Source organism: Pleurodeles waltl, chromosome 3_1 (assembly GCF_031143425.1).
Source record: "Pleurodeles waltl isolate 20211129_DDA chromosome 3_1, aPleWal1.hap1.20221129, whole genome shotgun sequence".
In the NCBI taxonomy this organism is placed as follows: Eukaryota; Metazoa; Chordata; class Amphibia; order Caudata; family Salamandridae; genus Pleurodeles; species Pleurodeles waltl.
In genome coordinates this window covers 492,063,964-492,090,175 of record NC_090440.1, presented here as the reverse complement: position 1 = coordinate 492,090,175, position 26,212 = coordinate 492,063,964, and the positions used below count along the sequence as shown (strand labels likewise).

General features: G+C 41.3%; 1 protein-coding gene across 2 annotated transcripts in view; it reads right to left on the bottom strand.

The window, feature by feature from the left end:
• The window catches only part of MCTP2 (multiple C2 and transmembrane domain containing 2), an 896,516-nt gene that overhangs the window by 69,072 nt on the left and 801,232 nt on the right, over positions 1–26,212 (bottom strand). For both annotated transcript variants that reach the window (XM_069222757.1, XM_069222756.1), the window contains one exon: positions 10,062–10,171. In XM_069222757.1, the coding sequence (XP_069078858.1) occupies positions 10,062–10,171 (110 nt within the window). The remainder of the gene's footprint in view (positions 1–10,061; positions 10,172–26,212) is intronic.

Here is a 26,212-nt window from a genome sequence, read left to right as displayed (position 1 = left end):
TAATGTTAATATAAAAATGGTTAATAAAGATTTAATAGAATATGTGACTTCGTTTTCATACAGTTTTATTATTACATTTTGTGGGTGAAAAATAACAAATCAAATATTCAGAAAAATATTATTATTATTAATTTTTTTACACATTCCTAAGATTTTGCAGTCTAGAGAATGCAATCACAAAAACAACCACAAGAGGACCTTACACTCCAGCTAAAAAGCACAGAGCTCCAGTTTGTAGTGTTTTAAAATAATACAATTTCTCCAGGGGATATGGATTTAATGACTCAGCCACATTATGAGTTTGGTGGGCGATAGAGGCCGACCGCCAAACTCTTTGCCGCTCCAGTTCTCCACCCGCTGGCCAAGCGGCAAACTCACCACAACACTAACACCGGCTTGTAATAGAGCCAGCAGCAATGTTGCAGTGCGTTGGGTACGACAGCACCAGTCGTTCTTTTCACTGCCGGTAATTCAGGCAGTGAAAAGCACGATGGGGCTGTCCATGGGAGCACCTGCACTGCCCATGGCACCCCGTCTTTACCAGCTTTTGCATGGCAGTGGAGAGGCCATGCAAAAGCCGGTGGAGAGGGGACTCAGAATCACCATGGCAGCGGTGCTTGTAGCACTGCCCTGGAAGATTAAGACCACCGGCACTGCCATTCTGTTGACCGGCAGCAACCTGGCAGTGCCGGCAGTTGGACCGTGGCGGCTTTGCCGTGGTCACAATGTGGAGGCTTGACCGCTGCTTTGGCAGCAGTCCGACCATCACCACAAGCTTGGCGGTCCCAGTACCACCAGACTGGTAATAAGGACATTACTGTCTTTTCTTTAGATGCTGCTGGGTTCCCTGCAGCCCCCAACAAAATTTGAAAAAGGCTTGGTGGTGCCCACTCCCTAGTCTAGGGACACTGCGCTCCCAAAAATACGCAAAAACATAAAGCACGGTATGAGAAGCTCCATCACAGGAGCAGTGAACAATAAATGAACGGCTCATCCTGGCCATTTACTTTTCATTTTCTACAATAAAAGTTACTGTGGTGTCTCTTGTCAACTCAAAACACCCATATTTTATATTTGTAATGGGAGGAGTGTGTGGTCCACTTCCTCAAGCATTTTAAGGCCCCAGAGCACCCATCCCCTACGGATGCTTTTTTTTGTTTAATTAAGGGGAGGAGGGTGCGGCCCTCTGAGCCACTAGTGGCCCCGGTAATCCCATCCACTGGGTCTTTTCTTTCAAATAAGGGGAGATGCTGCACGGCCCCTCTCCTGGAGCCACCAAGGGCGCCGAAGACCCCATAGCCTGGGGCCCCAGGTGGATGCCCTTCTGCCAAGCTGGGGCACCCACAAACCAGTACATTGTGGGCAGAGAGGGAGCCCCAGGGCTCCCGCGACCCCAGCTGTGTCCTCTTCCATCATGGTACTAGGCAGGAGCAACATTTTTCTACTGCTCTCACTAGGAGGCAGGGGGAGCAAACTAAAGTTCTCTGTCTGGGACAGTGTGGGCAGAGGAGCACAGTGTCCCGGGGGTGGCGTCCCTGTAACACTACAAAGTATCCCATCCTGGGGAATTGAGTTCCTGGTGCAGATACCAACAAGGGGACCCTTCCCTTTAAAAACTATTTTGGCTATGGGATGGGGGTCCTCAGGGCCCCATCAGAGTTTGGGGAGGGAGGCTGCATGCGCCCCTCCACTAATTTAAAAAAAAATGCCCCTGGGGATGGTGTCCCTGGGGCCAAAAAGAGGCTCCAGGAAGGGGGCTGCAAACTGCCCTTTACCTTACTAAACATTTGGTCCCAGGGGATGGGGTCCCCGGGGCTTATCTGTGGCTCGTCGTGGGGTGTGGCAAGCCTCCATCACCTTTAGTATATATTATAGAAAATGCCGGTGGGCCTTTTCTTTTTTTTTTTTAAACAATGATTTGCAATCTTGTGACTTTAAACAAATATATATATATATATATATATATATATATATATATATATATATATATTTATTGGCCCCGGGGGTCCCTCTAGGATCCCACCACTGGGCCTGGGGTGGTGAGGAGACAGGTTATCCCTACCATGCCCCCTTATATTTTTTTTAAAACAAATAAGACACATGACAGGGCTCTGTATCTCTGAGTCCTGTAATGGCTGTCTGCAACATATTTCCTTGTGTTGGAAGTAGACAGGAGTGGTGCTCCTGGTAAAGCAAAATGTCTCAAGGGTAAAACAGCATCTAGGCTAATCAAAAGGCTCTGTTTGTTTAAAATGGGTTTGAGAGACTCTCGCAAGAGTCCTTAAAACCCAACCATCGAGATATACAAATATGTCTGAGCCTGAATACTTCAAAAACCTCTAAATGGATTTAAAATATATCAATCAGTAGATTTGTAGAGCGCTTCTTGCCACCCCTGAGGGTATCCAGGCACTGGCAGGGTCCAGCTGATTAGCCCAATAGCCAGGTCTTCAGGGACTTTCGGAACTCTGGAAGAGATGGGGAGGTCTAGAGATAAAAGGGTAGCTCATTCCATTTCTTTGCTGCTAGGTAGGAAAAGGAGCTAACCTCTGCATCTGCTACATCGAATGAGGGGAGTGAGGGTTGGAGAAAGTGAAGCAGAGCAGAGGTGTCTGGTGGATTGATGGAAATATGGACAATGGTTCAAGTAGGTGAGTCCACAGTTGTGTAGGGCCTTGTGTGCATGGGTCAGGAACTTGAACTAGTGTCTTTTCTGTACAGGGAAACAGTGGAGTTTCCCTGAGGTAGGGGATGATGTGGGTTTATGTACAGAGACTCAGGATGTGTATGGCTGCAGCATTCTGTATGTTCTGTAGTTGTTGGAGGAGGTGAGATGCGATCCCTATATGGAAAGTGCAGACTATGGTCCAGTCGGCTGGAGATGGAGAGGACCTGGGTGATTGCACATTGCCATGTGAATATCTTGCAAAGAATGTGGAGGATGAAGAAGCAGGAGGAGGAGTCAGAGTTCACCTGAGTCGTCATGGTTAGCCTGTCGTCCAGAATGATGCCTAGGTTCCTAGCGTGGTCAGTGGAGATAGCAGTAGGTTCGAGTTCTGAGGGCCACCAGGAGGTGTACCATAGGAAGCTTTTGTTTCCGAAGATCAATACGTCTGTTTACACCAAATCACAAACACACATAATTTGGATCAAGATCTAGCTTCTTGCCAAATTTGTTGTAATATCGCTCAGCAGTTTTTGCCTTAGCGCATCATATAAAAGTCTATGGAATATTCAGGGAGAAATTTGGTTTTGCGACCCCCCTTTTTTATTAGGCTCCATTTGATGGATCACTCTGAACTTTTCCAGTGAGGAGCTGAGGAGGACAAATAATTTTCTCGAAACGTTTTGTGAGGATTAGTGAAACTGTGCTAAAGTTGTAAGGAAACAAAAAACTCACAATGTTCCATCTCTACACACCTCTAATAATAAAGGACATAGCTGCTTAATTGTAATAAGCTATTATAGATGAGTTCCGATGATAAAATGTCAGCATCCAAGATGAAACGAAGCTCCCTAAGCATCATGACAACTCTGTTTTAAGTAAGGAAAAAGTGAGCTGATTTCCTCTTCTGCTAATATATTTCTGTCAAAAGAAAACATTATCATCAGGAAATAAATATTTGCTCTAGTTCATTGCAAGAAAGATATATTCTCTTGCATGTTTCCACACAATCTGAGTCACATTTTTAACCTAACGTAAAAAAAAATTGATTGCTATATATTTTTTGCAAAAATTACTAACTGCTTTTTGGTGAGTTTATTTGCACAGTAGAGATTCTGCTTTTTTACTTCCGGTCTGAAATGAACATGTAAGAGCAAGGATTTAAGCTGTTTGTGAGAAGGTTGATGTTATACCTATGTAACATAAGCAATAAAGTATCCTCAGACGTGCATTCAGCCATTGATGTTGATGGTGTTCCCCTATAAAGGACATGAATGATGCATAGATATTTGAATCGTATGCACAAATGTACTGGTAGCCAATGTTGGCAAATCAGTACTTGGCATGGCACAATTAATTTCGGTGTGTGGCTGAACAGAACATGTCACAGTGATCAGTAGCTATTACAATTGGTTCATCATAAATTAAGGGTGCACGAAATGCTAACTATTGGGCAAGGCAAAGCAGAACAATACGCTTGCTTTCATGTCTGCTCTGCGCTTACCTTCTGGGAAGGAAAACAGGACCGATGTCAGGATGCAAATTTGGTCGTGGCCGGTTTGAGAAAAGGAGCCAACAAGAGGGAGTACATTTGCTCTTTTTTTGTTGCTATGGGAAGGAAATGCCTAGACATGGATCCCACACTCACTGTGCCACTAGATTCAAGCTAGAATGACTGAAGGGCGATACCCCAAAACCAATCCCAGGATGCACAACATTTTGAGTTTGTTCTCAAACTTACCAAAACACATTCTGGGAGGTGCTGAATCAGTAGTTGCCATGTGTCATCCCGGAATTACTATATTTTTCTAAAATGTGGCTCCTCACCCTTTTTTCAGGTGGTGGAGACATGTAAGTCTGCACTTCTGGGTAACTTTACACTTGTAAATGGTAAATAGCCAGAAGTAGCAAAGTTATTTGAAAGTATAAATTACTCACAAGTGTAAGTTGCTTTTGTGAATAGCCCAAAAATATTTAAATACTTGCTTCTTTGCAAAGTAAGTTCTCAGTCATTCCAATATGATACAATATCTATCTAGGAAAGTTTCCTGAGTGGACTTAATCAAAGCCCCTAACCTGACAGCGATTCAGACTCAAATCAGGGAACAGTAACAAACCAGCAGTTCATTTTGATAATTATTACACTGATGTGATTACTATTTAACAGCTCTAAAAATATCCAAATCGTCTTGCACCCAGCAAGCTACCACCGAGTACCATTTACCAAGAGTGAAAAGGAGATTTTATATATTTTGAGATTTGTGTGTTTGGTGTCGTCATCCTGTTGGCAATGCACTAAAATCTATTAGCTGGCTAGGAACGTCACCCATTGTTGAAAATGAATTTATTGTTTCCCCACGATGAGCAATTTGCTGGAGCTGAATTAGATATAATGGGCCTGATTCTAACTTTGGAGGACGGTGTTAAACCGTCCCAAAAGTGGCGGATATACCACCTACCGTATTACGAGTCCATTATATCCTATGGAACTCGTAATACGGTAGGTGGTATATCCGCCACTTTTGGGACGGTTTAACACCGTCCTCCAAAGTTAGAATCAGGCCCAATGTCTTTAATGCACCAAAATCAAACTTGATGACACTGATTTGAACCTAATTTTCCTGAGATTGATCAGTTACAAAAAAGGAGGCCATGCAGATTACGATCCCAAAAAAGAAGCGTACACTTCACGATTTTTTATACAAAGTCTACATAAACACCTTACTAAACATAGACGTTGAACCTACATAGGTGTACATTCAATAATTGAGTTTATTGCCCAAGCACTTGATTCCCGGTAGACTACACACACCTGCAACAGTATAGTACTTAAATACGTTTTCAAAATCATCACAGTCACTACAACTAATCAAACTGGGCATTCAAATACACGCATTCATACAGTGTTTCGAAAACAAAAATGTAACATCTGCAGGCATTCAAAATGAATTCATGCAATTTCCACTAGATTTCATTTTACTTAGTGAGTTTAATTACTTGTGGTCAAAAACACCAGTATGTAGTTCTAAAAATAGGTGTGGGACCAGCATATTGATTTTAAAATTTAGAAACATTGATTAAAGGCCCATCATTTACTGTATGCCTTATGAGAATATAGAGGTAAGGATCGAGTGTAGATTACAGCACTGGGTACTCTCCAGGGTGATAGTTACCTCAATATCACGCTAAACTAAATTAAATTCAAGGAACAAATGGAACAATCCAAAATGCAGTCAGCATTCCAGATTCATTTCCTTACTACATAATATAGTCCAATGAGAAAGGATGGACTCTTAAGATCTCATTATAACATATTAATAATTTACATTCTATAGAACAAGACACTTGTGTCAAGTGGAATGATTATAATACCAAAATTGTGCAATTTAGAAACCCTGCATTGTTATCCTTATATTGTGCATTCCTTATTGTTTATTTTGTGCATTTAAAATCTGTTAAGTAGACATACATGACACATTGGGTTGTTGGTTGAGGAGGGTGTGAGCCCTTCTCAAGCAACATCCACAATCCTTGTCAGGGTGAACCACAAAAGCCTCTAAATTAACCTGTGTTTAACCCTCTGGTTGCTTAGCACAAAAGCAGCCAGTTTTAACTTAGAGTCAATGTGTAAAGTATTTATGCAGCACACAAACAACAATAAAGTGAAAACACAACACAAGAAAAATCCCACACACAATTATAAAAATAGAGTAAAATCCAATACATTGACAACAAAATGACAATAATCTAATCAGTATAACCTGAGATATGCCATTTCAAAGATTTAAGATAAGCATAGCGCCTAAAACCAGACCCTTCACTCAAGATTATCTGCTCATGCCAGACTGAGTGACAGTCACAAGTTCACGCCAACTGCTATGGAGAGCATGCCAGACACAGGGACTAGGTTAGTCCTGCTGAAAGAGTTATCTTCTAAAGTACAGCATGAAAAGTCCAGGTTATGGTGGAGGAGGCTGTGAGGAGAAAGGAGAGCATTGTGGATAGTTGACGCTGTAGAGCTTAGAGAAGGCCAGGCGTTGCGGACATTCATCGCTGTGCTGTGAAGATCTTGTCATGGACAGTCGTTCCTGGAGTTTCACCTAGGCAGTCAATGTGGGCGGCCGGTGCTGCAGTATGAAGTTCAGATCTAGCATTACCAATCGCCATTGTCAGTCACTATAGCGTTAAGAGTCGGGTTCACTAAGAGCTTGGTGTTGACGGTTCTCATGGGCGGCAAGATCTTGGCACAAACTGGCTTGTTCAAGGCTTTAAAGAACCCAAAACTTCATCATTTCTCTTTTTCCTTTAGGAAGACCTCAGCTGAAGCCAATGGTCCAGGACCTGGGAGACACATCTTGAGGATCAGTAACGCACTCCAGCAGAAGTCAGCAGGGCTCAGGCAGGTCCAGTTGCAAGTAAAGGCAGGTCCAGTGCAGCAGGTTAGCAGGGCAGTTGCAGGGGGACCTCTGAGCTTATTGTATCCCTGTCGCTCAGAAAAGAAGGTCAGTCATCTGACCCTTAGAGTCACATCAGCCCGGGATGAAAGGTGCAGGGCCAGTCTTGCTTCTCGCACAGCAGGGGGTGCCTCAAACCTGTTCAGTTGACGATCAAGGCATATCCAGTGTGGCAGGTCAGCTGGGTGCAACTTCTGGGGTATCTACAGGTCACGGGGTGTACTGAAGAATGGGTCTACGGGTGCCCTTTTTATACCTGATGCTACCCTGAAGTGGAAGAAACTTACGAAGACTTCTACATACAGAGGTATCTGCCATTTCCTGCCTCCTTGCACTGGTCCCAGTCTTTCTGCAGGCACAAAAGGCTAGTGAGAAGTCCTTTGTGTGTGAGCTGAGACTATGGCCCTCATTTGGACCTCGGCGGTCTCTTGTTACTCCGGACCGAAGACCGCCAGTGTAGGGGGTCTTCCGCCAACCGTATTATGACTGCTGGCAGCCCTCCGCCCTTTTTCGGAGAGTGAGCCGCAAGCAGCCATACTGGCGGTCGGCGGTGAAGTGGAGGCTGCTCCACCGCCACGTCATCAGAACACCGCCCACCGAATTACATCCCAGTATTCGGTGTGGCGGTGTTCTGGTGACAGGGTGCTGGCGGCGGAGCAGCCCCATGGATCCCGTTCCCTCCCGGATGATCACCGGAACAGGTAAGGTGATCGTCCGTTAGGGGAGGGGGGTGCGGGGTGTTTCTGTGTTGTGTGCATGCATGGGGGTGTGCGTGTGAAGAGGGGTTGTGTGAGTGTGTGTATGCATGCGGGGGTGTATTGTGTGTATGGGAAATGTGACGTATATGCCTGTGTGCATGTATGTGTGCGTGTATGTGTATGAGTGGTGTGAGCGTGCGTTAGGGGGTGTGGGGTGTGTGTGTGGGTGTTTCTGTGGGGGGGTGGGAGGCGGGGTGGGGAGGGAGTCCTACCACCTTTGGGGGTTATAGGGGGTCGTGGGTGTTGGGGGAGGACTCAGGGGAGGGGGAGACCCCAATCAGTGCCTACCGCCATGGATTTCGTGGCGGTACAAAACCCCACGAAATCCATGGCGGTATGAGGGGTCCTGATACCACCGGCGGTCTAGTGACGGCCGCCGGGCTGGAGACTGAAGTCTCCAGCCCAGCGGTCGCTACCACCCTGGCGGTCAAAGTGTAAAAGTGGCAGTTTGGCATGGAGGTCCATAATTCCATTTTTTTCTGCCGGCCTGTTGGCGGTATTACCACCACTTTTACGCCGACCGCCAGGTTTGTAATGAGGGCCTAAGTCCTTGTAGTGCAAGGTGACAGCTCCACCCCCTCATTGAGTCAGGATGGCTCATCCTGCCAACATCCAGATCCTCTATCGTGTGGCTGCCTAGGAGGAATACACAAAGGGTAACTCCCAACTACACCTAGTCATGTGACCCAGGAAAGAGGTTGTAGGCACCAAATGGCTACGACAAGAAAATGCCAACTTTCTAAAAGTGGCACTTTCAAAATTGTGACTTGAAATCTGACTTCCCAATTAAAGAGGTGTTTAAAGTACAATTCCTTAGACAACAAACAAGCCATTCCTACCTGCTCCCAAACGTTATCAGTTATTAAATGTAATAAGGTAACCCAATGCCATCCTATAGGACTAGGTAGGCCTTGGAATAATGAAAAACAAATCTGAGAGTTTTTCACCACCAGGACAAGTATAACTTAAAAGTACATGTTGAACTATTGAAATACAATGTACCTTGCCCTGTGGGCTATTTAGGGCCTACCCCAGGAGTGACGTATGCATTAAAAAGGATGGTTTTAGGTCTGCCTAAAGGCCTATTTTACCAGGTCAAATGTAAATGTAGTTAGAAGAAAATCAGTGAAAACTATTAGTGCTACACCTGTACCCTCAGAGTATCTCACTCCTTTAAAGCGCTCTTGAGATTAGTATTGGAATCTAGATTTGGAAGAGTGAGCAACCTTTATATTCCACTATGCCGGATACACAACTAAATACTGTCTACAGCCCAGTTTTCCAACTAAAGATTAACTATAGCCCAACTTTCCCACAACCTCCTTTTCACTTATTTTAACAAACCATATCATAGTCCATTTTTAGATGCTCTGTGGAATGTGAATGCAATCAACAATTACACTTTAAACACTGTAACATACCTCCACCTTTTCTTGTGAAGCATTTTAAAGGCATGTAGCAATGAATAAGTAACTTGATCTTTCTAATTCTTCAACCAACAAACATTGAAATAGGTGCATTTAGTATGGTGCAAGGTGCACTGTTGTTTTCAAAGCTTGTGTCATTAGGTTTCCAGAACTGGAAAAACTTCAATCTCCCCCTGAACTCAACTCCTATCTGCTTATCATATGCCTCTCAATTCACCGGTTGGCCACCACCCAATGCGCATCCTTTGTTCCCTGAACTCTATACTCACTAGGTAGTTAGCATTTTTCCTAAAAAACTGACTAGTAAATGGGCCTATAATTGCTGGAAATATTTCCAATGATTGTCCTTTTCCTGAGACACATAGATGTCCCTTAATGTCCTACTATAATATTCAACAGCTTTATAACAAAGCTTACATGCCCCCCTCAAAGCTAAAATTTCCTTTATATCAGACTCTAAGGCATGAACTATCTTTCTAGATATTTGTATTATTATTGTACGTACTGTATCTAAGAAAACTTGGTAATGCTAACTAAACAGTTTGATAACGTGATATTTTATTTTAAAAGATAATAGGTCCCTTTTGAAGCAATAATCCAATTGAATGGAATTCATTGTTTCTGATATACATGTTCCCAGGTTCAAATTGCAATCTTAGCACATAAGGATCACTCTTTGAAGTTGTTTTTTTAAACAGCATACTGCTAACGTGGTCCAATGCCTGCAATGAATAGTCCACAAAATATCATAACTTACCCCAGATTAAAACCATATATCTCAAAGGTATGAAATATAGGAGAACTGTGGCCACGGTGAATACTGTACAAGCAAGTAGAGACAAAAATGGCATGGTCCAATTAAAAGTGCTGAAAAAAAGAAGGGAAATAGAATTTAAAAAGTAGACATAAATTATATCCATTAAAAATACATCAACTTAATCCCATAGTCAAAAGTCATAATGTAGCAGTCACACTTTAAAACATGACACATTTAAATACTGAAATCAACACTAAACGATGACACAGCCTAAGCATAAATTTTCACTTCACAGTATGATTTGCAAAATCATTTGTGTGCTCTTTAAGTGCTCAAATAAAAACATTTGTGGGCAGGAATCTGAAATCCAAAATCCACAACAGCAATAATCTTCGACAATGTAGACTGAACGTTCAATTAATACTGAGGAATATCTGAAAATGTGGTGGATTGTTTTTTACAGCTATGTGTGACTTTGGGGCATGGAAAAGTAATGGCAAGGGATGCCAGTTAGGCTTGCCCATATACGGTTGTGTAAACATTTGCAAGGATCAGAGCATACTAGAAACACATACAGCTTCTTCTAATGAAGTTAGGCGACAGACTGCTTCTAAGAAGGGACATGATATCGGATACTTTAATGATTCATTAGCAGCATTTATAAGTTCCAGGCATGTTGAGGGTGGCACAACTTACTTTACTACATATCATTGGCACATTCCGATGGCTTTAGGTTGTCGTTTGTAACCCTGAATGTACATTAACTGTGTTTTTTCAGTAATTTTTAGTTTGGTTTTAAACATATTTTAAGGTGTTACTAGCAAGGCTAAACATAACTTTCTTTTGTTTTTGCTCTATGTAGCAAGGGTATGCCCAGGCTTGGGTCCCTTGCTCGCTGCACCACTGGACTCAAACTAGCTTGGCTGATGAGGGGTGATACCCAAAACCAGTCCCAGGATGCTTGTTTCCGGTCCAGGGAGGACCTGGCTTGGCAGTTCAGGCTTGACTGTTCCCAGGGGGACCAGGGTCAGGACTGATTTGCATATGGCTGAGTCCAAACTGCGGTGACATGGCGAGCAAAATAACAACGGATTAACTTCAGATCTGTGACTAGTGGTGAGTGTTTGAAAAGCTTCAACACTTATATATATATATATATATTGCACTGTAAAAAATAAAGGTTACAGGGATGATATAGATAGGAAATAAAATGAGAAACACCGTAGAAATTAACTTGAAAAACTAAGGGTTACAAGGATGTCAAAGTTAGGCTCACATTTTAAACATACCAAACCACAGAAATTCACATGTTAGAGTTATCTCAAGTAACTATAATTTGTGCCCTAAGGTAAGTATAACTTGCCCCCCGCCATGCACTTTTTTTTCCTGAAAGTTTTTACTGCAATTATTACATTGATATTATTAATGATGTTATCAAATATGTCACGAGTGCCGTAATTTGTGGGGTAAGTAGCAGTACATGACGAGGGAACGAGCTATAGTTACCTTACAGCACGAGTTATAGTTACTTTAGATAACTGTAACTATAACTGGTGAATTTCTATGGATTTGTATGTTTAAAATGTGACCCTAGCTATAACGTCACTGTAACCTTTGCTTTTTTAAGTGAATTTCAATGTTTTTTTAAATCTATATCCTAACTATAAAGCCCCTGTAACCTTGTTTTTTTCTATGCATTTCTATGGTTTTTCTAATGTAAAGTCATTTTTATTACTTTAATCCAACCACCACCGTGCACGGCCTTTGGCCGTGTGCGGCAGCCAGTCCCACACTGCGCACAGCCCTTTGGCCACGTGTGGCAGGAGTTGGCCACAGCCTATCTATCTGGGTGTGAGAGGGTGTACCTGGGGGTAAGAGTGGTTGTGAGTGTGTGTGTCTGGGTGCATCAGTGTCTTAGTGGGTCTGTGAGTGGGTGCATGAGGGGTTCAGTGGGTCTGTGATTGGGTGTGTGAGAGTGTAAGTGGGTCTGTGAGTAAGTGCCCCAGTGTCTGGGTGTGGGAATGGGTGAATCTGTTTTAGTGGGTGTGTCAGTGTCTGTGTGGGTCTGTGAGTGGGTGTGCGAGGGTTTCAGTGGGTGTGTGAAAGTGTTTCTGTGAGTAGATACATGAGTGGCTGAGTGGGTGTGTGAGGGTATGAGTGGAGCTGTCAGTGGGTGCACGAGGTTCTGAGTGGGTTGGTGAGTGGGTGCATAAGGGTCCGAGTGGGTGTGTGAGTGGGAGAAAGAGACTGAAAAAGAGAAACTGAGACAGAGAGAGTAAGTGTGAGAGGGAAAGAGATCGTTTTACAATTAGAAGCATAGGATCAGCACAGTGCCGGTATTTGACCAGTCCAAAGCCGTAATACTGTGCCTGTAGTGGTAAATGGCTTTTGTCATTTTACAGCTCGGCGAGGGTGACACTGTGTCAATCCTATGCTTAAAGATTTTGCTGTACAAATGGCAAAAGACTTTGTCACTATCTAGCTCGGCGTGGATAGCACTGTGCTGATCCTATGCTTAAAAACTTTGCTAGATAAGCAGACATTTGAGGTGAGCAAATCTAGAGTGTCGCTGGTGTTGCAGGGTGCTCCTTACTAGAGCTGCTCTCCACCTAAATTTGGGAACCTCCCACAGTTCTCCTTTGTTTTTTGCATAATTTATCCTTTACTCTAACCCTGACAGGGTCTTGTTTTGACTTATACTAGGTGCTTCCTTGTGTCTGTACAAAGCTAAACCCCTCTGAAGAGCTCTAATGAGAGCAAAACACGTGTCAGGGGTTGCTTTACTCATTCCAGGTTGGCTTGGATGGTATATGACCAGTCCAAAGCTGTAATACTGTGCCTGGAGTGGTAAATGTCTTTTGTCATTTTACAGCTCTGCGAGGATGACACTGTGTCAATCGTATGCTTAAAGATTTTGCTGTACAAATGGCAAAATACTTTGTCACTATCTAGCTCGGGGTGGATAGCACTGTGCTGATCCTATGCTTAAAATCTTTGCTAGATAAGCAGGCATTTGAGGCGAGCAAATCTAGAGTGTCACTGGTGTTGCAGGGTGCTCCTTACTAGAGCTGCTCTCCACCTAAATTTGGGAACTTCCCAGAGTTCTCCATTGTTTTTTGCATAATTTATGTGTCACTCTAACCCTGAAAGGGTCTTGTTCTGGTATATATATATATATATATATATATATATATATATATATATATATATATATATATATATATATATGAAACCAAAGCGGCTCCAATTCAAAGGCACCGCGCTCTCAATACCAGTGCTACCGCTGTGGGCGAGCCGATACCATATGCATTAATTGTATATCAAGAATTAGCAGTGCACTCCATCGAGGAAAAAATAAAATTTCTTGTTTTTATTTCTCTTTTAAGGACTCAAAACAAAAAGAACAACGCGTTTCGACCGTATGGTCTTCTTCGAGTTCACATGTTGTTACTATGGCAGATCCTATTTATAGTACCACCCTCATTACTAATTACACTGCATTCTGGTAATCGTAGTTTCTGTATGTCAAAGCAAAAAAATTTAATGATTAAATACATCAATCATCTAAATCAAACAAACAAAATCATTATCATTAATGCAGGTAGCGATTTTCTCATATTCATTTCGTATCTTCATTTCTCTAATATATATTCGCAATTCTGCTTATAATATTGCCACTTCAAACTCAAAAAATCAATCTACCCTTGAGCATTGATTATCTTATATATAACTGTATGTCCAGGAGAACAAAACATTATAAATTATAATACATTGATTATAAGTGTGACAAACTCACTCTGTTAAATATATATAACATGATAAAATCAATTCTATAAATTCTTAATGTTTGACTCCAAATTGTATTATCGAAGGAAAAGTGAAAATATGGAAAATATAATGTATAACTATAGGTCCTCAACCTACAAATGAACATAAAGTTCCTCATCATTATTAATCCCAAAAGGGGCTCTAGTTTTCATTTGTATTATACGTCTGGACTCAAGTCGTCTTAATTTTTTTACTCTGTCACCTCCTCTCTCATGTTCCGGGATATGATCAATGCCATAATATCTCAAAGTTCTCCAATCATTTTGCGTGTGTGTGTGTAAATGTCTAGCTGTTGCGTATGTATAATCTTTGTGAGTTATTGCTCTAATATGTTCTAAAATTCTTTTCTTTAGTGTACAAATTGTGCTGCCAAAGTATTTGAGACCACAATGGCATTCAATAACATATACTACAAATTTCGTCTCACAGGTAATCTTATGCTTAATAATCAATTCCTGTCCATTGGAAAAGATGACCTTTTTCAAGGATTGCCCTATTTTACAGGCCTTACATTGATTACATTTAAAAAAGCCCCTTTGTCTCTCCTCTAACCAATTGTGGTCCTTTTCTAGGACAAAATGACTTTTTACTATCATATCCTTTATGCTCGGTGCTTTCTTGTATGAAACTAATGGCTTAGAGCCAACTAGGGGTCCTAAGTCTGGATCCCTACTAATGATCTTCCAATGTTTAAATAAAATATTTTTTATGTAAGAGCTCTCCTTGGTATATTGCATTACCATTCAAACTGTTTCTTTTGAGTTCTTCTGTTTGTTATGAAACAAAAAGTCCTCTCGATTTTTGGACTGAATCACATTTAAATTTTTCTTAAGAATGTTCTCATTATATCCTCGAGTTTTTAATCTTTCATAAGTTTCATAACATTTCGATAAAGAGTCTTTTTCATTGGAACAATTCCTTTTCATTCTTATAAATTCACCCAAAGGAATACTATTTATTAAAGATTTGGGGTGAAAACTCTTGCCATGTAATATGCTGTTACATGTGGTTTCTTTTCGAAATACTGTTGTTTCAATTTTGCCATTATCAATGTAAACTGTGATATCCAGGAAATTAATCGATGTTTGACTTGTGTCACAAGTAAATTTAAGACCCACTTCATTATCATTGAGAATGTTAAAATATTGCATGAATTCATCCCTTGATCCATTCCAAATAATAAAAAGATCATCCATAAAGCGAACCCAAAGCAGTGCTTTTTCAGCAAATTTCTCATTATTTTTACTCCACGCTATCTCTCTTTCCCACCAACCCATTACCAAATTGGCATAGTTTGGCGAAAATGAAATTCCCATAGCAGTACCACATAATTGATGATAAATCTCGTGATTAAAGATAAAAATTTTGTTTTTTAAACACATGTCAATCATGTCTAATAACATCTTGGAATGCTCTAGCTCTGAAATATTACGTTGTTTTAGAAAATATTTACAAGCATTTAACCCATTGGTGACCAAATGCTGCAAAAGCTGTTAAATTCCACCCTTCATGCCGGTCACAGGTGCAGCACTCATGTTAAAATGAGTGCAGCTCCACAAAGCAAAGCCGTCGGCATTCTGAGGCCACTGTAAAGTTGTTTATTAAATCACACAGACGTGGCGCATTTCAGTACAATTGCCTTTCTTAAACTGATGCATCCAACCAACTTCCAAAACAAATAGCAGTGGTTTGACAAACATTGAAGTAATGTGAAAAAATGTTTACAAAAGAACGACTTACATTTCTCCATGCCACACTCAAAATTATAATATCTCAGAAATATGCCATGGGGAGCCCACCCTCAGGGTTGAAATGTTTACAGAGATGGAGGGGGGCCGCTACTATTAAAAAATAAATGGAGGGGAGCTGCGTGACTCCCCTTATGAGCCATTAACGGCCCTGGGGACCCAAGCCCCGAGGCTGGCTCTCATGAAGTATCCTGGGGAGCCCACCCCGGGACACAGCTGTTTCTTTGAGCTCACCGGCACAGGTAGGTTAACATATATTTGCTCCCGCCTGGCAGGAGCATTTTCAAAACTCTGGCCAAACAGGAGCAAATACAAAGTCTGCACCAAGCGGGTGGGATTTTTTAAAAATGCTCCTGCCAGTTGGGATCAGACATTTGATCTTTTTCCCTACCTGTACTGATGCAGGCAGGGACACAGATAAAAATATTGCTCCCACCTGGAGGGAGCAGCATAAATAGCGGGTCCCTGACAGCAGGAGCAATGCCGCCTCCTGCAGCTGGTGGAGAGCCAGCTTGGGCCACAGGAGCTCTGAGGCTCCCCCATGACCTCCATCAAGTGTATGGTGGGTGCCCTGGGCGGACACCAGGCACCCACCCATAGTAAACATAGGCCCCATGAGATGGGAGCCCCGGGTCCAGAATAGACTTGGAGAAGGGGGGTCGCACAGTTCCCCTCCCTGTCCCGGGGGATAGGGTGCCAAGGGCCTTTCTAAAGCTCGGGGAGTGGGGCCCCACAACCCAACTCCCTTTTAAATATTAATAAATAGCTTTAAGCCTCACCCACTTCGCTATGGCCCTTCCATGTTAATATTATGCAAAGGTTAATATAATGCCAGGCTAATGGCCAGTGTGTTTTCTATAAAACTGCACACTGAAAAAAGATCTGAAATCCTTGATGGAGGAGAATGCATGGCTGATGTATTCGAGCACAAACTTGTCTGCAGTGACTGTGCAAGACAATGAGGTTCTTTCCAGTTGTGTCCTGGTAGGGCGGATTCTATGGCTCTCCCTTTTAATTGCTGCTGACTATGAAAAGGTGCCAAATCCCCTACATGCCCTGCCCGTTTGGATCCACTCCATCCACATTAGTAGCATGCAACAGCCTTCTTGCCATTTTTTCAGGCTGATGCACAGTGTGTTTTCTCTATAATTGCACATTGAAAAATTATTAAAATCCTTGATTGAGGTGGGTAATTTGTTGATTTATTGGAGTGAATACCTACTGTAGTGAGTGTCCAAGACGAGTGGGTTCTTTCGTGCAATCTTCTGGTCTCAGGGCAGAGTCCACGGTTCTCCATTTAAGCTGCAGCTGAGTATGCAAATGTGCCAAATAACCTACAAGATCTGCCCGTTTGCCCCTGCCCCCTCCATGTTAGTAGTAAACAGTGGTGCTGGCCTTGGGTGTCTGGGCACAGCCCAGGGTCTGTGGCCAACCCCCTGCTGTGCATGGCGACCGTCTGTGTGTGGTGCGGGGTTGGCTACTTATGGGGGGTTTTCCGGAGGGCCTGGAAGCAGGGCAGGCCCTGTGGACAACCGCCCACAGCCAAAGACTGTGCATGGCAGAGATTTGGCTTTATATATGGTGATAAAATATTACATTACATTGGAAAAAACCCTGGAAGTTCACTGAAAAAACACAAAGGTTAAATTAGTGTTATAGTTAGGTGAATATGTCAGTGACAACATCAAAGCTTTGAACAAACAAAACACAGAAATGTACAAGTTATAGTTAGCAGAGCTAACTATAACTTGCGCCCCTGCAATGCACTGCTTATGACCTCACATAATATATCACACATGACATGTTCTATGACATAATTTATGACATCACTGGTGACATCTTAAACAACATCACTGATGTCATCATCCAATGAGTGTGCTAGTTATTTTTTAGTTTACCCAGTTGTGGGTAGCTGTCATATTACTTACATACAGCCTGTGTCCAACTAATGGGTGTGTAAGTGTTTACAAAACACTTGTGCTTCTAATGCATTATAGAAGTGTAGAGGTATTATAAATGTTCTAAATTTTTATATATAAATATTTATATTGAAGAGTAACTCTGTGTGCAGATAAAAGTTGTCGACTTTGTCCAGTATGCTCCACACAAGTGTTTTGGTTTTGCAGAATAAGTTTGCAACAGGGCAACAATTCTATGAAGTAGATACTAAACAATAAGCAGCCTTGAATTATTAGAAATAATAATTCCATTTATACACAACATAAAAGACTGTGTGCACCAGGTACTAACCTACCTACATATGCTTTTTTTGCTTCAGTAGATGTACTATTTGTAAAGTTTCAACACAGGATGAAGACTGCAGGTAGTATAATCTTTGGCACTTAGTATAATCTTTAGCACCTTCAGACCTTGGCTATTTTAGTGAATAGTGTTTTTTGGACAAGTGCTGTATAGAGTGTACTTTCTTATGAGAGTTTCACTGCCTGCAAGCAGTGTGGTACACAGTAAACTTTCTCCATATAGGTAAACACTTTACTGTACGCACATATCTACATATATCAACTTCATTTCTCACTGTAGGTTTAGTGACTGTCAGGAGTTTGACACAGATGAAAGTTGTCCGTAGTAGGGCATTAATTTTGGAACAGATGTTAAGTATCTTGTCTTTCTCTGACCAGATGCATACATATCCAACACCATGTGGAATGAGGGTTTCCCTTATATCTGTGATGGATTGTTAATGTGACCTAGGCTACCCGTGAAGTGTATGGTATATAGCCCATGTTGCACACAATACATGCTTGCTACACCTAGGGGAGTTGTACTGTGACAGCATTAATGATGCTTCAAATTATTCTGAGCTATTTTGTATTTACTTTAATGCCTCTAATTCCATACTAGTTTATAGAGTAATGTGTACAAAAGAAGCTTGCATGATTTCATCAGTAATGACACCCATAATGTAATTTTTGAGATGTCATCAGCGAGGTCATAGAAAATTTCATGAGTGAGTTAATATGTGAGGTCATAAGCAGTGCATGGTGGGGGTGCAAATTATAGTTAGGTCTGCTAACTATAACTAGTGAATTTCAGTTTTTTAGCTCAAAGGTTTGATGTTGTCACGGACATTCACCTAACTATAACAATAATTTAACCTTTGTTTTTTCAATGAATTTCTAAGTTCTTGTTTAAAAAAAAAAAAAGAGATTTGTTTTTCACACCTAACTATAATGTTACTCACTACAACGTTTCGGCTTCTGCCTTCCGCAGGTAGTACACATGTGTGTAGATAGATGCATAGATTATCATGTATCTAGCTCTCCACTATTGAATTATATAGCTACTAATTATGAAGCCATATGAGACTGTATCCATACATTGCTCTTCCCATTCATCTATCTGCTTAGGTCTGTGTGTGTAGCCAAACACTTTACTGTAAAGAAACCAGCACACGCACCCCTGCTGTCTGCCTGTCCATCTCCCAGAACCATTTCATCTTTTTCTATTGTTCCCAATGAACTCACAAAGGAATACTAATTTTGCAGAAAGCCCGTAGGTATAGGGCTTTACTTAAAATAACTGTTTGACTGTAAAGCATGATGAACGGCGGAGAATGCTGAGTGCAGTCAAGGGGGAGGGGAGGCAAGCAGCTGGGGAGTAGAGGATAGAGAGGGTTTCTTCCTTGAATGATTTCGAAAGATCAAAACTAGGAAAGACTGGGTTGACAATTAAAAGATAGGCATTTTAGGTTAGGAGCAAGTCAGGTGGGAACAAGTCAAGTCAGGAAAAGAATTGCTTTTATATAGTTTCGTTTGGTTTCAATGCAGAATGCATTCTTGGCAGGCATCACAGAGGAGCATATTTATATTTAGAATAAAGTGAAATCGTCGACATGCTGGATCTGACCGTTTTATTGTTTTACCCCCCATTATTTAGCTATTTTATGCTTTTTAAGTTATGATGAACTGAGGAAGTAAACATGCAGTGTCGAGCCTATTAGAGATACAAAACACCCGTCTCCATATAAACACATTCCGATTTTTATTTAGAGTGTAACTTCATCCTGCATCTCATTTTGCGCGCTCTCAGAACATATCGGTCTACAAGAGAGTTATGCACTATGACCTCATTTATGGTGATTGAATATTCCCTGGTTATTGAAGGAAGCCTATACCACAACAATGTTTGCATAAAAAATAAAGGTAGTGAGTTAACACGGGAAAATGTTTCTTGCCGTAGTACAAGATGTAAAAAAATAGAAAAACATTTCAGATGTCAGTTCAAAATGTTGCCTGTCAGGGAAATAAAATGAGGTCCCACTTACCCCCTCTGGTTGTAAGCAGTAGCTTTAACAGGCGAAAAGGGCTGCTTAATCTTTCATACGCTTCTCAATCATGCCAATAACCCGATCAATTCCCTCCAAACCTTTTTGTTTATTGAGAAACCTAATGACCCTTCAGAATTCAAAACTACCCCAAGAGCAATAATTTACAACGAAGTTAACCCAAGAGGCGGAGAAGAGATTGCTTCTAAAACTGTTGTAAAGGATTGTCTGAGAGCGCTCAGAAGTCTCCTGGCAGGCACCTTGATAGCTTAAGGCTTCAAATGAATCAAATCACGTTCATGTTAGTTGTATTTTATCCCGATATACAATGGAGTTCTTGAAACTAGTTCCAGAGAAACTATTTTCTCGAACCAGATTTCATACACTTTTCATTATGAATGTTTACTAAGTCAGAATGTGCAACTTTGTTTTGCAAATGGATTCTTCTCTTTTTTCTGAATCCAAAGTTTTCTGCTGCACTATCTACTGCTACAAAATTCCCAGTTATTTTATTCACCTTGCCACAGAAATCATGCATGGATAGGCCTAGAAGTCATAAAATAAAGAACCTGAGGAGGATTTTAAAATGGCTGCATTGCAGACGACTCTTTCTGTAACTAAGAAGTGAGTGTGGCAATCCAGTTTATTGATCAACATTTTCTTTCGTGATCCAGAGACAGATGTTGTATGTTTACGCATTTAGATGTTGCTATGACCATTGATGCACATAATATTTTGCCTCAAATAAAAACTCCACTCAAAGAGAATGTCGGTTCAGAAATTCTGTGCTGCAAAATCTTTGATTTCCCACACAAGGATGCGAAAGATCTGATCCGCACAGAATACAGACAGGGTATTCCCACAAGAAGGCTAACAATTTAAATGAAGAGCAGGGACCACTAGTGACTGGAAGCAATTTGAAAATATTTTAGAAAGACCTCAAAGGAACTATACTTCTAAAGCAGAATCACAGACCTGGAGCAGAATTAGGATCACATTCTGGGAGTAGGTAAAGTAAAAAATGTTGCACACAATACAATCCAGACCTACATTATCCAACTAATTCGAGAAATTGGAACAAACACCATGATTTTCCAAGTTGATCATTCAAGAAGCTCTTATTGACTCAACAATGGCATTAGTCAGAGGATTCATTCAGTTAAAAGAGGAGAAGCAGGTTATATGGTGTAAGTAAGCATCTTAGATTTGCAAAACATCACATTGTTCAATGATGAGATTCCAAATGTCAATCAGGCCTACAGGATATGCTTAATTATTCGTGTCAGGTGTCTTCAAAATGGGGACTGGGACCAATTGGGGGTAACTGAATTCATCATGGGGGAGGAACAGGCACTGGCCAAGAGGAGAATGATACTGAAGACAGTGAGAGGCAGTGGGACAGAGGAGATCTATAGCACGCTAAGAGGGAGATCAAGATCATTCTGAGACAAGCTTGGTGAATACATCAATTTACCAAATGGATCTGCTATCAAAGTAAAGTTGCTTTGAAACAGGAATTTTATATGATTTTAGTTCAGGTACGGACTTAGCAGGTGTTCCTAGAAAACAGAGATGTAGGGGTGCACATTGACCTTATAGTTTCTGTAAGCTACTATTGCAGTCTAAAGCCATGTGTAAATGAAAATGAACAATAAAAGGAAATAAGAGGTTACCTCTGTCATAAAATGCATCTTCATGGGGTTGTCTAGTGTCAGTGTATATAAAAGGCAATAGTGAATGAAATCCACATACTGGTTGGACCCTAACTCTATTATTCAGCATTGTATCTAGTACTCTGTACTAACGGAAAGGAGACAATTATCTCCATATCTAACATGTGTCAATAAATAAATACTATAAACATATCGGTTAACCTGAATAGTATACTTTTTCTTTTTTTACCTTGCTGCCATGTTCTAATTGATACAATCTTCTATTTGAATTATTGCAAACAAATTATTTATCTGTAATTATTGAACTTTGAACACTGTAGGGACATACTGTCACAGAGGACAGTGGTTTAAGCTAGAAATCTAAAAATTAGATACAAGAATTTTATGTGGAGGCAGCCACATAACATCCTGCAGCAGTCATCCCCCACTGACTAACCTCTCTATCATGAAATACAAACATCACATATCAGTTGGGTTCCACATTCCACCACTTACCACACATATGCAGATAGTCATTCATTAAATATATCCAACTTAATCAAATAGGGCTTCCTGGTGAAAAGCAAGTTGTTAGTAATTGTATATCATAAACACATGACTCTAAAAGATAATGGCCCTTATAATGAGTTTGGCGGGCGGAAAGGCTGCTCGCCAAACTCCTGAGTTCAGGAGACCGCCAGTGCGGTCTACTTCCCGCCAGCCCTATTATGAGTTTACCGCTGCATCAGCGGGCGGAAAGGCAGTTTCCACCCGCTAGCCCAGCGGGAAACGCACAACAACATTGACGCCGGCTCATAATAGAGCCAGCAGCAATGCTGTTGTGCATCGGGTGCACCAGCACCCATTGTGCAAATCACTGTCTGCTTTGTGCCTACGGACTGGGGCAGGAGATCTAGACAAGCTGCTGTCCTTACAGGGGGCATCAGAAATCTGCCTCTGTGAATCAAATGCATCTTGCCCAATCAGTGTCTAACTAATCGCTTTCAGGCTTTGTGTTCCCAATTTTTTTGACAGCATCCTTCATTGTAATGACAAAGAGTTTGACACTTGCATACATTTGAAAATACATGTGAGGTTAGATGCTGTTAGATGCTTCTCCAGAAGGCAAACAAATCTAAACAATGGCAACAGCTGGAGGTGTACAATATCATAGTGTATCCTGCAAGATATCTGGGGTTTTCATATCTTTCACACCTGTCAAATGTAGATTGGAGGACAAATGTATTGCCCACTGTCACAAACGCACAGCATGTTTTCACCCCTTTCTGTGTTTGTTGGTGTTACTGTTTGAACTAACAAATGTTGTGCTGCATTTCAGAATAGAATGACATTATGTTATGAGACCCAAAAGAAAGAGGTTTGTTTTTGACTCCTCCTAGATCAGATGCTTATTTTGCCATAACTAATACATGCTCCCCATCCAAAATCGAAGAATTCATGTTCATTTCTTGGGATTTTAAAATATTATTCTGTGTCAATAGATTCTTGTTTTAGCGATAATTTTAGAAGGATACACATTAAGAAAAATGTCCAAACATTTTTCTTCTCTAACTTTTGATTAAGAATATTCCTGCAACTGTGACTCAGCAATCAAGCTAAAGCATACAAGAGCGTGAATAAGGACGTTTTTTATTTGCCCAAGCGATTTCACAATCCTGTTCTCCCTATATCAATGAACTTGTTCTTACACCTCTGTTTCTGCAGCTTCTTACTTCTTCATGGATGATCTTCCAACTTCCTTTTTCTCCTATTTCTGGCACTTGCTTCGCCCTATTGCCCCTTATCACTAATAAATAACACATTTGCATTCTTCAATTAGATCAACAATTCCTTTTCCTCCTCCACCATCTCCCCCCCAACCCACTTCTGTGTTCCTCCATTTTCCCTTAACGTCACTAAACATACATTTATTTTGCTGTTTCTCACAGTTCCTTCCAATTCTATTTCACTTTCTGATGTTATGTTCCACAATTCACCCTTTATCTCACTTCACCTCCTGTTTCTCTGATCTCACCTCTTCCAATGCTCTTTTTCATGCTGACAACTTCCTTCCCTGCTTCTTTATTTTTTCAACTTATACTACTTTTCTTGATTCTCTAATTTCTTTCAACCACACATAAACTACATTTAAGTATCCAACTCCTCCGATATCTCATTCTCCCTTTGTGTACTTTGTACTTCATTCCATTTTCCTTTTTTCTTTTTTTAGAATGTATTGGTATTCTTTTCTTATCCCAGTGTGAGAAAGTCATCTTTGTGCCCTGATCACCCCCTTTTTGTGACTGATACTGGTGGTTACTGACTCTGATTGTGCCCTGGGCTCTGCTAACCAGGCCCGGGCAAGTGCTCTGTTTATAAGGTACATGGTAACTAGGCATAATTACAATTGGCTCTGACAATCTATATGTAAGTCTCTAATATATGATAGGGCTTGTAGCTTTAGATACCCCAGTGGATCTAAGACACTTAAGGATGCATTGCTGTGGTGTCTGCTGTCATTTTATATTCAACCCTGCTTTGCAGTCTGCTTTTAAAATAAAACAGTGCCCAAATTCGACTTCAGATTTAAAAGTACTTCTAAAGTCTTAAACTACCTTGTTTGTACATATATGTATATATGCCAATGGTAGGGTGCATTGTAATAATAAGCAGGGACATTACAAAAGTCCTATATGCTCTGGTGAGAGAAAAATTGCCAATTTTATTTCCCCCAATGTATTATTGCCAGCTCCATAGAATAAAATGGGAAGGCTTTAATAAAACCTTAATAAAGTCTAGCCTTTGAACGGAGTGCGTAGAACAGCCATGCAAAGTGTCAAAATAATACTTACAATAACTCCAACAACTTGCCAAGGTTTGATTTATTATATATATTGAAGGGAAGTAGTATTAGAACTCCTTTCTTAATGTTACCTAAATTCAGCCCTGCAGAAGCCTCTCCTGATTGGTGAGCCTTTGACAAGCTGAACCAAAGCTGCTCTGATAAGGTGTAAAGTGGCCTGGGCTGAGACAAAGGGGCCATCTGGTGTGAAATCTGCTGCTGCCAGGACAGGAATGGGGCTGGATAGCCAAACTGGTCTTCAAAGGGAGAAGGAAAGACAGTGGAGCACCCAGGCCCACGCCCCACTTCCTTCAACCCCAGCCAGATTGGACACTCTCTAAATAGATTAGGAGAGGGGCTGGAAGGGGAGTTTAAGGAATAGGTAGTCACAACTTTGGGTTGTTAGTCAGACCTGAACCTCCAGGAGATATTTTCTCCATTTTGGATTTCTGTGAAACAGTTCTTTCTGAGATAGAAAATATGCCACACTTCTAAGGAAGCTGTCATCAAAAAGGGTGGTACCTTGTCCCCCATTGGTCAGGAGTGCTCCCCTGCTTGACAGCCCAGAAAGCAGAATAAATATGGGACAGCTGCCCAGCAGCTCAGATCCCTGCTTGAAAATATAAAAAGAAGAAGGACTGCCCTGCTAAACCCCTGTTCTGCACCCCAAGAGTCCTGCACTCATAAGAACTGCACCTGATGCACACTTTGGGCTTCATAAAAAAGGAGCTTTCAAAAGGATTAAAGAGTGGACTCCCTGAAAGCAACAGGGACAAAAGAACTACCAAGAGTCACCTACATCACCTCCTACAAGGACAATCCCAGCTGATCAGCCCTACTGGACTTCTAAGGATTTGCCCAAGTGCATTGTGAGAACCCTAGTCTCAATTCTCCAAGGAGTAACCCAGAGCCTCTGAAACCTTGTCGGGTGTTGTGGACCCTTCGAGACCCTAAAAGGACTGTCTGGAAAATGCTCCAGATGTTTAGAATCATTTAGAGAACGTTTGGTAAAAAGCTCCATAAGCTGACCGACCTGTCGTCAAGAGCCAGATGGGCAACAGCGATTTGGCCTGAAATTCAGGTTTGCCCAGTTGAAGCTCCAGAACTCTTTACCATCAACGACGTGAACCAAGAACTGCAGGACTCACCAAGGCCTCACTATGAAGCAGTCCGCCATCGGCAAACTGCAACCCAGGCTGCCGAGGAGACTTGCTCGTTGTCAAGAGAAAAAGATCTAAAAAAGTGACTAAGTGTGAAAGTAAAAACTTGACCGGCCCCAACCACTTGTTGTATCCAACCTGCATTCCATCGCAGTCAGCATAAAACTTTGACTTGGTCCCGGTCCAGCGTGACCAGATAGCTTCAGGGGTAGTTTTCCATTTTTGGACTAGTAAGCACATTTTTACAATAAACCTTTGCAAATGCATGGATCCAGTTACCTACATTGGAGTTTTGTCGTTTTGGTTTCATTTTAAAGATATAAATATTCTCTATTTTTGTAGACTGGTGTCGTATTTTTACCATGTGTTGTGTCTTACTTATTTACTCTTTTGGTGTTACTAAATGCATTACACATCTGTCTCCAAAGTTAAGCCTGACATCTTGTCAACCAAGCTACCAAGGGTTGAACAAGAGCTAATTTATTGAGACTTTGACTGGACTTTATTTGTGATTGTGGTTTTATTACTACCTGTAGGTACCTACCTGTGTCTACTAATAATAAATCACTTTCCAACACCTCGCACTTTCATTTCCTTTTCCACTGCCTTTCTTCCCTGCCCACAGTTCTCTCTCTT